Source organism: Sinocyclocheilus anshuiensis, unplaced genomic scaffold, assembly GCF_001515605.1.
Source record: "Sinocyclocheilus anshuiensis isolate Anshui unplaced genomic scaffold, SAMN03320099.WGS_v1.1 scaffold846, whole genome shotgun sequence".
In the NCBI taxonomy this organism is placed as follows: domain Eukaryota; kingdom Metazoa; phylum Chordata; class Actinopteri; order Cypriniformes; family Cyprinidae; genus Sinocyclocheilus; species Sinocyclocheilus anshuiensis.
In genome coordinates, this window is record NW_015540906.1 from 714,462 (window position 1) to 728,425 (window position 13,964).

General features: G+C 39.9%; 1 protein-coding gene across 7 annotated transcripts in view; it reads right to left on the minus strand.

The window, feature by feature from the left end:
• Positions 1 to 13,964, minus strand: part of LOC107689139 (THO complex subunit 2) — a 101,128-nt gene that overhangs the window by 9,544 nt on the left and 77,620 nt on the right. For 4 of the 7 annotated variants that reach the window (XR_001634304.1, XM_016487050.1, XM_016487049.1 and 1 more), the window contains exons 28-33: positions 12,443 to 12,627; positions 8,462 to 8,643; positions 6,149 to 6,251; positions 2,787 to 3,148; positions 1,666 to 1,727; positions 400 to 435 (exon numbers count right to left, since the gene is read on the minus strand). Coding sequence is in view for 6 of the 7 variants with exons in the window: in XM_016487050.1 (XP_016342536.1) it covers positions 400 to 435; positions 1,666 to 1,727; positions 2,787 to 3,148; positions 6,149 to 6,251; positions 8,462 to 8,643; positions 12,443 to 12,627 (930 nt within the window). In the remaining variant the exon portion in view is untranslated. The remainder of the gene's footprint in view (positions 1 to 399; positions 436 to 1,665; positions 1,728 to 2,786; positions 3,149 to 6,148; positions 6,252 to 8,461; positions 8,644 to 12,442; positions 12,628 to 13,964) is intronic. The other 3 variants (XM_016487051.1, XM_016487053.1, XM_016487052.1) reach the window with 3 other exon arrangements.

Sequence of the window (13,964 nt, forward strand, 5' to 3'; positions counted from 1 at the left end):
TCAGGTGTTTAATTAGGGTTGGAGCTAAACTCTGCAGGACACCGGCCCTCCAGGACCGTGTTTGGACAGCCCTGATTTATTCAGCTTTCAGATGATGTATAAATCCCAATTTTGAAAAATTTACGCTTATGACTGATTTTGTGGTCCAGGGTCACATATTACGGTTTAAAACGTTCAAACTCGAGATGTCCAACTATACTGCATTTTTGACCATCATAGATACATTTTGGACAAACACTGCCTACATGGACATTTTTAGGCATTGGTTGGAAGTTCTGAACCAATACGGCTTACATAGAGGCCAACAGGGCATTTGCAATGATCGTTTGAATGGTCTGGGTAGGCAGTTCACTAGGTTTGGAGACACAATCAGAGTTAAGGATTGAAAAAGGTCCAAACCTTTGAAGCGGAGTCCTTGAAGTCGTTGAGATTGTCCTGTAGGAATGAATGGAGATGACAGATGAGCTGGAGAGGATGGCACACAGCAGGAGAAAGGCTGGGGGAGGCAGGCCGTCAATCAACACATCCCCAAAGACCTTCAAAGACTAGAACTTTCACATGGTTAGAGACGAAGAGACTGGTCTATCGGAGCCTAACGTTAGTCTGCACTGGACCGACATGTGTCTGGAGAACGTCACTGCACTGAGCAGCATAGGGAAATGTCTTAACTCGTATCTTTGGTCTAAGATAAAGCAAACATTCTGTAAATTACCTATGGGAGTTCATGAAGATGATAAAACAAGCTAAACTCAGCTAGGATTCATTAATGAAGGGAATAGAAGGAGGTCATGTACACTTTGGCATGAGGTCTCGCTCATAGACAATTGCAACAAGATTCCGGTCACGGACTGACAGATCCCTCTGGGAAGGCCATGCCCACACTTTTTCCCTGGTTGCCTTTCTCTTTATGCGGTAGTTGCTGGTGACGTGGGTTTCTCTGGATGCTGATGGAGCCGTCTGCTGGTCACACGGATGTCTGGGAAACTCTCACAAATCGGGTGCGGCAAAAACCAGGATGGAAGAAAAAAAGCAAGCAGTGGCGGTGAAGACGAGCATATTCTTGTCTGGGATCCCCGATCGGTGATGCAGGAAAACAAGCAAAACATTCCAGCTCCTGCAGGAGTCACAGAGGTGAAGGAGATCTGACTTCATCAGGATTTCTTCCAGCAGAAACACTCTCTCGTCTCGATGTTTAGTTTAAAAAACAAAACCAAAAAGACTGATTCTTATTTACTTCTTACTTTCTCAGCAAGTAATATGTTATGATTCCAAAAAAAGGGCAGGGCGATTTACAAAAATAAATATCTATATTTACAATCTTACAAAAAGTACGGTATACGAAAAGGAACAAAACTTGTGAGGCACTTGGGTAGATTCTCTTAGCGTGTAAAAGTGAGCAAAAACAAAGCATGTGCTAGAATTTAAGATTTTTGGCAAGTCCTTGGAAAAATCTCTTAAAAATCTGACATCTATTGAAAAAGATTTCTCCAAAAAAAATAGTCCATTAGATGCAAAATTCCCCCCAATGCTCTCCTACAACGGCTGGGCTCCAGAGGCCTCCTCTCAAACTCCAATGGGTGACGAGGAAGGTTTGGAAAACACGTGATCTCCGACAGGTAGGGACAAGAGGAAAGAAGTGCACAGCTCTCCTCAGGCCATACTAACCTTAACTGCAGAGGAGTGCGACGGTGACGAGTGCGTGTCAAGCTTTCGTCTTTTTTGCTCTGCTGAGAGAAGAAATATGAGGATTAGCTTCAAGAAATGCTTTTTTGCTTCTGATATTGTGTTTCGCAGCAATATGGAAAGTCACTCAGGTGAGTAACTTGAATTTCGGGGTAAACTAAGGCGGAATCCACACGGAGACACGTTTAGCTGTATGCGCATAAATTTTGTATCGTATAGGCGTTTCGTCCAGATGGATCCAGCGTTTTGGGAGAGTGAAACCGATATTATTTGAAACCAGGACCCAGAGTGGATAAATCTGAAAACGCCGCCCTTGCGTTTTCATGTGGACAGCGAATCCGTATATTTTCTGAAACTATGACGTCATCAGCCCACGTCTCGCCCCTATCCAGACACTGCTACGTCACGTAACAATATCTGCTGATTGGCTTCATCACTCTGTCTCCTCTCCACCAATAAGCTGGTGTGTGGTGGGCGTTCTGGCGCACTATGGCTGCCGTCGCATCATCCAGGTGGATGCTGCACACTGGTGGTGGATGAGGAGATACCCCCTGACAATGTAAAGCGCTTTGAGTACTTAGAAAAGCGCTATATAAATGTAATGAATTATAATTTATTATATTATTATTAACAGCAACAAAAACATGAACAAACACTGAACGATTGTCTTTTTATTAGCTAACATTAACACAGATTAATAAATGTATTGTTCCATGTTCGTTTGTATACCGCTCGCAAGGTTTATGCGCATAGTCCAAGTCTTCTTCCCCGTTTTTAGTGTATCTCTGTGGCAGAATTGCAGCGCCACAAGCTGGTCTGGCATGTAAACTACATCATTTTGTGTCGGTTTCGTGGTTTCGTGTGGACGCAGATATTTCTTGAGACGAGGGGGAAAAAAAGATTGGATAGGGAAAGCTCTGGCTTCGTGTGGACGTAGCCTAAATCCAAAAACCTTTCATTGAAAAACGCGTCTACTGGATTCTATGCTCTGAACTTTCCTTTTAGCATTAAGACATTCTTTTATGCACTGTTCTTAAAGTCCAAACAAAGTCAAAGAAGTGTAGTGAAGCATATTTAAGCGGACAGCGGCAGGGCCCTCTCACCCCGTTCAGACTCGACTCCTTCGGATCTGGGCACGAGGGACTTCATGCTTCCGGCCCCAGCGTTCTTCTCCACTTTACTGCCTTCCTTAGTCTTGCTGTCGTTGGACAAGTCGCGTTCCTTGGACCACTCTTTTTCAGCGGATTTCCCATCGATCTTGCTCTTCTCTTCCTTCTTGTCATCCTTCCTCTTGTCCTTGTCGGCCTTGGGCGTCTTCTCTTTGCTGTCAGTGGGCTTCTCCTCCTTCTGTTTGTCCTTCCCTCCTGCCTTGGCCTCTGGAGTGCTTCCTGGGTTCTTGTCTTTCTTCTCCTTTTTCTCCTTTGTGGTCTTCTCTTTATCTTCCTTCTCTTTGCTCCCTTTAGTGCTGTGGAGAGATCAGGAATCAACTAAAGTCTGCTGACATGTTATTTTTGTTATTATCTTTTTGAGTGACCAAAGCATAATACTTTCATTCAGAGATACAGAATAACTTTGATAAGTTGGAGATGTTGTGGACTGACACCACTGATAAAATGTATCATAACACCATTTCAGATCTTATAAAACATCATGAATAGTACAGATTGGTCTCTGTTGACTTTTTTTAAAGCAACAAACACTTAAAGTCGAGGCTTTCTTTGGGGAGAGAGTGATGTTGGATAAACTCTTATCTAATGTAAAATTAATGGAGTGAAATGTATCTAGTAGCTTTAGGACAGAAAACAATATGTGTATTCAAGCCTTCCCAAAATGATTTTGGCCTGTTTCACCTTAGTCTTATATGCATTAAACACACGATATGACAAGTTTGATTTAATTATTTCTGTGTTTTCTATCTATTAAAATACTGAAGTAAAGAAAGAGCTTATTTTATTCATTTATTTTTTGGGTCATACTTGCTGTGTTTCAGGAAAGTGGAGTTACAGTATATTTTTACATCATAAAATTAATAATTCATATATTTCTTTAAATTCCTATCAGGAAGACAAATTAATCATTTAGATTTCTCAATTTTTACACAACCTACAACCCAAATTATTTTGGGAAACAATCAAGTCATTTTCTTTAATTTCATTTTAAGGACTTTTTTTTTCATTTCATTTTAAGGGAAACAAGTTTATCAATAAATACTAGAGCCCGACCGATATATCGTTTCACAGATTTTATCGACCGATATGAGCTGTCGCAGATATATTGGTATCATCGAATATGCCGCCGATATGGACATTTTTTTTTACAGAACATAAAATGCAGATAAAATGCTTGTAAATGGTGTAATTATGTAGTTTGTCCAGCAGAGCACGCTCCATTGTTTGCAACTGGCGACCTGGATGAAACGCTTTAAAGCTTAAGTCTATGGAATACCATTGAAATTTTGAACGGCCATATCTCCGTAACGGCGCGGCGGATCCGCACCAAATTGGGGGGATCCCTTCAGCTTGAGGAACCCTCTCGGATGCCGAATCGAGTGTATGTCTCGAGGCCCCCTTTCGAATGAGACCACCCCCGCCATCGATAGCCCCCGGGGTCCGGGAGTTACAGGCGGTTAAATTCGCGGTCGGGCGCCGACCGATCTGGCGATCCCGGGGGGCTATCGACGCGCGGAGGGTGGCATTCAAGAGGGCTCCTCGAGTTGAAGGGATCCCCCGAATTTGGTGGAGATCCGCCGCCACGTTCGTGTGATAGTGACACCAGCCAACACTTTCACTTCAGTAAGGAGGTCTCTTGTTCAGGCAGCAGCATTCAAGCGTTGTTTTATTCGACCGTAAGTGCCCTGCAAAGTGCACTTCACATGATATTCCTCCATGATTCCAGTTCCAAGGGAACGTACACGTTACATTCAAAGGGCATTAAAGTGCGCGAGACATGAATTTATATTTATTTACTTTGGTATATTATGTCACGCTTCACACTTCTCTAGTAAGTTTTGTCTGTGTGAAGACAGTAGCGCAAATCCGTGAATGAATGGTCCGAAGTGAAGTAAACTTGAATGGAATTGAATTTAAATAAAGTTGAATAAACTTCAACTTTACTGTTAAATGCACTGATGTCAGACTCATTTTGGATAATAAAGTTCATTGTTAAATTGTCAAATGACCTGCCTCCATTACATATCTTTGTCACGTCATTAAAAGTGTTTTATCACTACATTTGAGTGATCATTGCAAAAAATGTGTTTATGTATATACAGTATATTCTGTTTATGTATATACTGTATTCTATATATAGTACCAGTCAAAAGTTTGGACACACGAATGGGAAAGTGTCCAAACTTTTGACTGGTACTGTACTATAACAAACACAAAGAATATCGGCCGATATATCGATATCGGCCTTTCTTTACTCCCTAATATCGGTATCGGCCCCCCAAAAAAACTCTAATAAATACAAACCAACATCTGCCCTCAAATTAGTTATTTAGTTGAATATATTTATGTTGTTAACCTTTGCTAGAAGAAAATCACACAAATTGTACGGTTCATATTCAAATTTTGGTATTAACGGCTGCAAACAAACACTGAACATCTACAGATAAGATAATATAAAGAATTAAAAATCAAGAGCTAATGAAATATTTGACCTCCTGAGCTTGACCAGTAGCATTTTCTTATGACTAATCACCTCCTTTTACCGATTCTTCACTAAAAATAAGTAATAATTTTGATGCTCTACAGCTTGCTCAAACCAATATTACCAAGCCAAAATGAAACTAGTCTACTGCACACATGCAAAAACGAGGTGAAAGGAAAGAGTGTAAACTTCTGAAAGCTAATATGATATTAAGCTGTTTTCTCAAAGCCCCTGAGCTACAGGCCGAATTCTCCTGACTGTGTCATTCATTATTAAAACAGAGCACATCGTGACCCCTCTTGTCCTCTCATCTCAGGTGAATTACATATTCCTGACTACGCCACTTTCCCTGACCCCACCAAACAACGTTAAGACACTCAGAAATCCATTACAATCTCATTCCATTCACACAATTCCTGAATGGAAATTAATGGGGACCTTTCTCCCATTGAAGTATTTCTTTTGAAATGATGTTTTACACAGCCAATTTGATGGGCCATCGTGCAATTGTGTGTTGTAACAGCCATGCCTTTCAGAGATGGTTCCTTTCAAGACATTTCTCTCCGCAATTGCTCAGTTTAATAGAATTGTAAGAGGATTCTTGCCTGGAACGTTGTTCAATTTGATTACACAGTTCATAAGGAAGGTAGACTTTGATAAAGGATTGATTTATTTGGCGAGTAGTTTGAAATAATAAGCCCCTGCTAAACTTTATCACCCCAGGGCTTCAATTTAATGACATTATATAAGAGATGAGAGCAGTACATCATTCTGAGCTTGCGCTGCGTGGAGAGTCGGGTCTTGGGTGCAGTACCTGTTCGGCATGCTGCTCCCATTGCTGCTGCTCACTTTATTGGCTGCGGTGCTGTTTTTGCTGGCAGTCTTCTGAGCCGCCTGAGATTTGTCCTTGGATTTATCTGCAAATAGACCAAGCCGACATGGACGTCACACGAGGGCAGACATCATTATTGTGTCCATACCTACCAAACGAGACAAACTATGGCATGACAGAACGTCCTGATAAAGCGGAATAACACCAAAGCTCCTCTGTTTGGTGCCACAGTAAAGGAGTTATGGCATTTGTTCTTGATTTAAATATATACAGCTATTAAGCATGCTGGGAAATTGCAAGCATCCTTCACGTGTCATAGAAAGCTCATTAAAAGTGAATGAAACACAGATTGTGCTTCACAGAAAGTGAATTATTTAAACACACCAGAAAATGTCCTTTGAGATTTAAGGGGGAAAAAAAACAGCTAAAAAAAAAAAAGAGGTGGCACAATGGTCCTTTTACAGCAGCGTATCAAAAGTGTCATGCTAACATATTTGTGACCATGGACCACAAAACCAGTCATAAGAGTCAATTTCTTGAAATTGAGATTTATAAACCATCTGAACGCTGAATAAATAAGCTTTCCATTGATGTATGGTTTGTTAGGATAGGACAATATTTGGCCGAGATACAACTATTTGAAAATCTGGAATCTGAGGGTGTAAAAAAATCTAAATATTGAGAAAATCGCCTTTAAAGTTGTCCAAATGAAGTTCTTAGCAATGCATATTACTGATCAAAAATTAAGTTTTGATTTATTTACGGTAAGAAATTTACAAAATATCTTCATGGAACATGATCTTTACTTAATATCCTAATGATTTTTGGCATAAAAGAAAAATCGATAATTTTGACCCATACAGTATATTTTTGGCTATTGCTACAAATATACCCCAGCGACTTAAGACTGCTTTTGTGCTCCAGGGTCACATATGCTCATTCAATTGGAAAATATTTCACTTCAAAAGACAAGACTCTTGTATTTTTAAACAGCACTTTGTTAGTATTTGTGCCCATTTTAGAGCCCTAGTAAATTATGCTCAGAGCAGTTAATATCACAGCTACTAATGGGAGGCAGGATTTAACTGATGACGGGGGATTTCACCTCTTCACAGTATCTTGCAGTGAGCAGCTGCTGAAATGCAACAAGAACTCTTAGCAACACAATCGAGGTGCTGTTACTTGGGTATTGTGCGGTATGTGGATTCCCATTTTAGTGCCAAACACAGTGGTTTCCACAAAATTGCCTTCTAAAAGGTTGTTACGCTGCTTCCAACAAATCCAGGCACGACTTAACTCAGGCCTTTCCTAAAAGTGGATATACACTCGTTTGAGCCAGTATGCTTTTTCTTTTAACTGATCAAAAATGGCAGTGAAGACATTTATAATGTTACAAGGTTTCTATATAAATGCTGTTCTTTTGAACTTTTTATTCAAAAGTTCCTGAAAAATAAAATGTCACAGTTCCAAAAATATGAAGCAGCACAACTGTTTTCAACATTGATAATAATCAGAAATGTTTCTTGAGCAGCAAATCAGCATATTAGACTGACTTTTGAAGGATCATGTGACACTGAAGACTGGAGTAATGATGCTGAAAATTCAGCTTTGATCACGGCAATATATTACATTTTAACATAGATTTATATAGAAAACATGGTAACACTTTAAGGGTCCAATTAACAAACCATTAACTATAACTTTTGCCTCAATCTCCTACTGCTTATTAATAGTTAGTAAGGTAGTTGTTAAGTTTAGGTGTTGGCTAGGATTAGGGATGTAGAATATGGTCATGCATGCAATGATGCAATTCATATTCACGATGCAATCAATTCATATTCATGATGCAATCAAGTAACTGAAAATCAGTAGACTCAAAATGAACATGGGTTTGAACATGTTTAGTGCAATCCCACAAGGTAAGTGAAGGCCTCATCGCAGTAGCAGCCAGAGCCGTGGAGTGGTCCGAGGCCATCCTGGGGAGCCTGGAGTCACATGCCCTGCACTGCTGTTTTGATCAATCCTGCTGGTGTACTTGTTTCTGTGTTAATGGGTCTGTGCCAGGCTTTTCTGTTCTAATGTCCTCCGCAGTTTTACCCCAATTCACACAGTAATTGCAATTAACTCCCTCAGGGTGGCAATTCCCACCGCAAGTGTTGTACGCCATGGCAATGCGTTTCATTTTAAATGAGTATCAAGACGCTCTCAGTAAATGGACAAACAAGTCCAGATGCTACCAAATCAATTCCTGAAGCTTCGTGGAGGAAAACAGGACAATTATTCAAATAGAGTCACCTGAGTCCTCGACGGCGCCCTCCTCGGCTTTGCCAGCGCTGGCAGCGGCGGCAGGCTTGCCCGTGTTGCCTGGTCCATTCTGCAGAGTGCCAGGCGTGGCGCTGCGCACTGGCTGCTCCTTATGGTGGAACTCATTTTCTGGCACCATGTGCACTTTCCTGCCTTTCAATTGGCCAGAGTAGCTGCAAGTCACACACACGGTTAAAATCACGGCAGATGGTAATACGAAGTGCAATGCTTAAAATCACTCAGAAATGGATGGATTCAAAAAGAAATCCTCGAGAGGGGTTGTGTTCGCCGAGGCCAGGTTTTATGACAATATTAACGTAACTAGATCGGCATGCTTTTGAGAGGCTGAACACAAGGTCTGATTCCCTCTTTCATTTCTTGTTGATTCCATGAGTCTACAGAGAAACACAAAGAACAGGGCCCACGTCTGCCCAATAAGCCGAGGTGTGCTGAGAAATCCCACTGGTGGCATGAACGCAGCAATTACACGTCAACAGTTATTACCAATTCTGCGACGGAAGACACGCCAATTTAGAAAGAAATCAGTTCCTCATTATGATTGGACATCTAATCAATTTACAAGCCCATGACATGCATATTTTCTCTAAACCACTTGAGCTGCTCAAACTAAACAACATTATTTTAATCCAATATACACTTCTGCTCAAAAGTCTGGGGTCAGCAAGTTTTTTTTTTTTTTTTTATAAATTTGTTTTTTTAAGTTTTTGAAAAGTCTTATACTCACCAAGGCTGTATTTATTTGACTAAAAATACAGTAAAATAGTACTGAGAATTATTTCTTTTTACAGTTATAAATAACTTTTCTATTTGAATACATTTTAAGATGCAATTTCTTCCTGTGATCAAAGCTGAATTTTCAGCATCATTACTCCAGTCTTCAGTGTCACATGATCTTCAGAAATCATTCTGATATGCTGATTTGCTGTAGGGCTGTCAAAATGGCTGAAAAACTCAATTAGAATTTTGTACTTAAATATGATCAAAATTCGAATTTAAAAAAGCTTTTGACTTCTCTCCTGAGGTCACAAGAGGGCGCATCGAGCAAAATATTACTAATGCACATTTATTCAAAGCACGAGTGTAACAGTGATAGATGTCCCTCTAGAAAATGCGCAAAACACGCATTCTGTGTGAACGGCTTGGTTTCAGTTTTGACATAAACAAGATCTTCTCCGTATTGATGTTCTCTTTTTCCGCTATATTTGTAATTAACAACGCAGCAGCGCCGCATCTAGTGGCTTCAACTAGATATACTAACTAAAGCATTATAATGCAACGACACTTACATCGTCATCGCATCTCGTGCGCCGCTGATAAAGCTGCCTCCTTAACGCACACCTAAAATTCGAATGCAACGTTTTTGCATTCGAATGTGGATTTCTATTTTAAATTTGATGAATATTCAAAATTCTAATTTGTTTTTGACAGCCCTAATTTGCTGCTCAAGGAACATTCCTGATTATTATCAATGTTAAAACAGCTGTGATGTCTAATATTTTTGCCTAAGAGAACAGCTTTTTTTTTTTTTGTAACAACGTAAAAATATTTACTGTCACACTTGATCAACGTAATGTGTCTTTACTAGAAGTATTAATAAAAATCTTTCTGACCAAAAATATGAACAGTAGTATACCTCAATGTGATGTCTAGTCCAAAAGGTAAGCAGTAAGCTTCTAACAAGCTCATTTAAAGATGCAGATAGGAAATGTGGATTACAAAAGGTTAATAAAATAAAACTTTAAATGTTTCATGCCATTAGCTTAGCAAAAAGCCATCCGCAAACTCTACTAGAATCAATTGAGTTGATTGTCACGTGTGTTTCATATGAGAAGAATGCGTGTCCTGCTGAATTTTAAATCAGTCACTTCTATTGTAGGATACTGCCTTAAACGTAGCTGCCTATGTAGGAAGCAGACCTGCTCTTTGTCACAGATCTGCTGTGTCATTCAGGAGAGCAGCCCTTGGGAATCAGTAGGGCATGATCAAGTCCTCGTCACTAATTCTAGCTCCAGTGAAGCAAAACAGCCCATTACAGCTGATAACTGATAAGATCACCTTATCATGGCACGACAAAAGCCTTCCGGCCGGTAAAGTCCAATAGCTGAATACACTGTGTTCATTAAGCAGCAATGAAGAGGCTCTTTAAGAGGCCAAACCTTCTCCTGCAATTTTGGATGGAATGACTGCACTGAATTATGTCTTCGAGTTTTCTCTTCAAACAACCTCACAACAAACTCTCACAACCCTTCACATGTGCCCGAAATGACTTCAACAGCACCAGTCCGACACATTTAATCAATCCCACTGCGGAGCACATGCGGGAAAACGGCAGAAAAGAGCAACGAATAAATCTGCCTTAATGTGGCTAACCTCTGCCAAGAGAGACACCCAGAAACTCCCTGCTGATAGTTAAGGAACAGCTGATGGTTGGCGTAGGGGGACTTCCCTTATTAATGATTTATTTCTGCAATTATCCAGTAATGTTTTAAGCCTACTTGCACATGCACATTGTGAGGCAGAGTGGATTTATTTGGTCACAGACCCCTAGTGGTACATTTAGGAAAATCACTTTAAGGCTGAGTAAATACATCGAGATGGTAACCAGATTTCTGCGGCACGATGGCAAAGATACGCAAATGCTCCACATACATGTATGACACAGGGCTGTATGACAATGCTTAGACTGTTAATTATGATTATTTTGCTCCAAATATTCTCATTTTATTTTATTTTATTTTTTACATTTCTCGAGATTTACTGCACTTTTACATAAGCACAAATCAAGAGAATGTCAACTTGCATGATTTAATTGCAGATTTAGTCGGAGCAAACAGTGTAAACAACCTTGTGAAAGAACTACACTTTCATTTGAGCAGAGTATCTCAATAGAAATCGCTAAGCTCCAGGTTTTTCAGCTCATCAGTGCTTTTTCTGCTGTGTAAGAGAGAGCGGGTAGGGCACTCGGTATAAATTGTATCGATTTAAGAGAAAAGCTCTTGATTGGGGGATTGAAACTCTTGACATCTGGCAACCGCACACATAAAAGCTTGTGGAGGCTTAAATTAAAATAAATTAACTTGAAATGTTTCCAGGATAAGTATCCACCGGGCAAATATTGCAGACGATTAATAAATTCATAGAAGCAGAAATTGTGATCAATTAAAACACGATTCTTCATGCAGCCCTAGTATGACATGTGCCAAAAATTTGTGTAAAGTGATATCTTTCTCTTTTGTGCCAAGATTCAAGAATTCACATGCAACTTCCTCAAGGTTTTGCTTGAAAACAGAGTTAAACAAATGACTGGACTGAAGGTGACCGAACTCCCTATGAGTAGTGGGGTTGCAAGAAATAATAATAATAAAAGCTTATTTCAGGTCTTTAAATAAAAGCCTTGCAAAGATGCAACTTCACTCCTGTCTTTGATCAGATTTTGATGTGTTACAAGTGCATGGTTTGGCAAACCAACTGGTCAACTGTCACAAATTTGGGGATGATCTAATAAAAGCTGTGGGACTGAAAATTTAAAATGGCAGAAAATCTAGTCAAAATTGCTACTTTTTTCAGTAGCCCTCACTGCAGAACAAAGATCCAGGGGGCGTGGGCCTGCAGAGATCTTGTGTTCTGCAGTGAGGACCATCTCACTTTTTTGCTATTGAGGAAAAAATTGGCTATGGTTTGTGTGATTCAGAGACAAGTTAACATTTCATAACCTTTTGGCATATAGTTCTAGGGGCTGCCATCATCCTCATAATGCCAGCAGATATAATACACACCTTCAGAAATTTAGCCACTGAAAATTCTTAAAAGAAAGCAAGCACGATGAAAATGTGAAAACTCTACACTACCACCAGCTAGACTCCTGAAAGTGAAAGACAAGCCTGGACCCTCTAAACCAGTGTGGTGAAAGCACTTGAAATGCTGAGGCCAGCCGGCTCTCGGCTCAGTTACCCCATGGCTAACGCATAGAGATCGGGCCTCTTCTCTTTCTCTTCCTGGCAGATCTTGTGAACGCGGCACTCCAGAGCCTGGCCCAGGTTCAGCACCTTGGGGTACCAGGGTAGGATCTTGGTGAGCACGATCAGGATGTTGCGGATGTGGGTGTACTCGCCCGTCTCCAGACAGTGAACTGACGCCTGAGGGAAGAAGAAGAGGAGACTTTTCTGTACAAAGTCACATTTATACAAAACACAAAGCCTTAAATCACATTAAATGAGGATCACAGATTTTGTGCAGTAACGCACATGTATTTCGCATGTGACTCTAAATATCAAGGCACAATACAAACCACTAGGTCATGGCTACAATGCTTAACCATTATCATTTGAAAAATAATTAAAAAAAATGTAAAGAAATTGGTCAATAACATGCCCTGAATTCAGATTTAGTTCCAATTTGTGCAACAGCTGAGCATAGTTGCATTAAACAACTTTGCCTGTTTAACAACATTGGCTGCTTAGGAGGAAGTGCTGTCAATTTAACAGACCCCACTGTACGCAGATGAACATGATGCAGGACAACGACTGACTGTGTGATGTAGCCTATTAGAATATCTGCACGATTGCAAATGTGATCTTGTTAATTGAACAATTGTACAGAAGCGTCAAGATAATATTGTGTTGAATTTTAGACTCAATATTGTCTGTTTTGCTCGATTTCGCAAAAGAAAACTATATGGTCTATAGTGCATCTGCAAGCAACACAGCAGTGTTTCATCACTGAATGAATCCTCGGTTTTTAACAATTCGAGTTAGCCAATGATTCAGTGCCCCATTCAAAGAACTGCAAGCAAATCTACTGCTTTTTGCTCGAATGAAGCAGTCATTTGAATGAACTGGTTGAATGAATGCCTCACTCATTAAGACAGTGACTTGCCACCACCTATTGACAGTTGTTGAGAGTATTATTTACATTTTTTTAAATAATTTCCTTTTTTAATATTGGGTTTATTTTTCTAAACACATTAATACACATATATTATGTATGCAATGTTTAACCCTTAAAGACCCAGAACATTTTTGGGGCACCTGACACGTCTGCACTTTTCTTAGTTTTTTAAGACCTATTTTAGCAGTCAGCATCAAGTGTTATATATCATTATAAACAGGAGAACTTGAAGTTTCAGTCTAGCTAATGCACTTTTCTAAGACCTATTTTAGCAGTCAGCATCAAGTGTTATATATCATTATAAACAGGAGAACTTGAAGAACTTGAATAGCTAATTTAAAGTCCCAGTTTTCCTTTTGTTTTCTCTAAGAATGAATGAATTTCCAGAATTTTAAGAAAAACGCAAGCAACAATTGGGTGTTTTTTACTGTGTACTAGGGCTGCACGATAAATCGCATGCGATATTTAACGCGCATCTTGTCAGAAAGCCGGTTCTGTAATCAGCGGTAAATCTCCATCACCTACGGGCTTTCACATTGAGCAGCATTAACTACACAGAGCCGTTGTTCACTGACGAGCTGCGCAA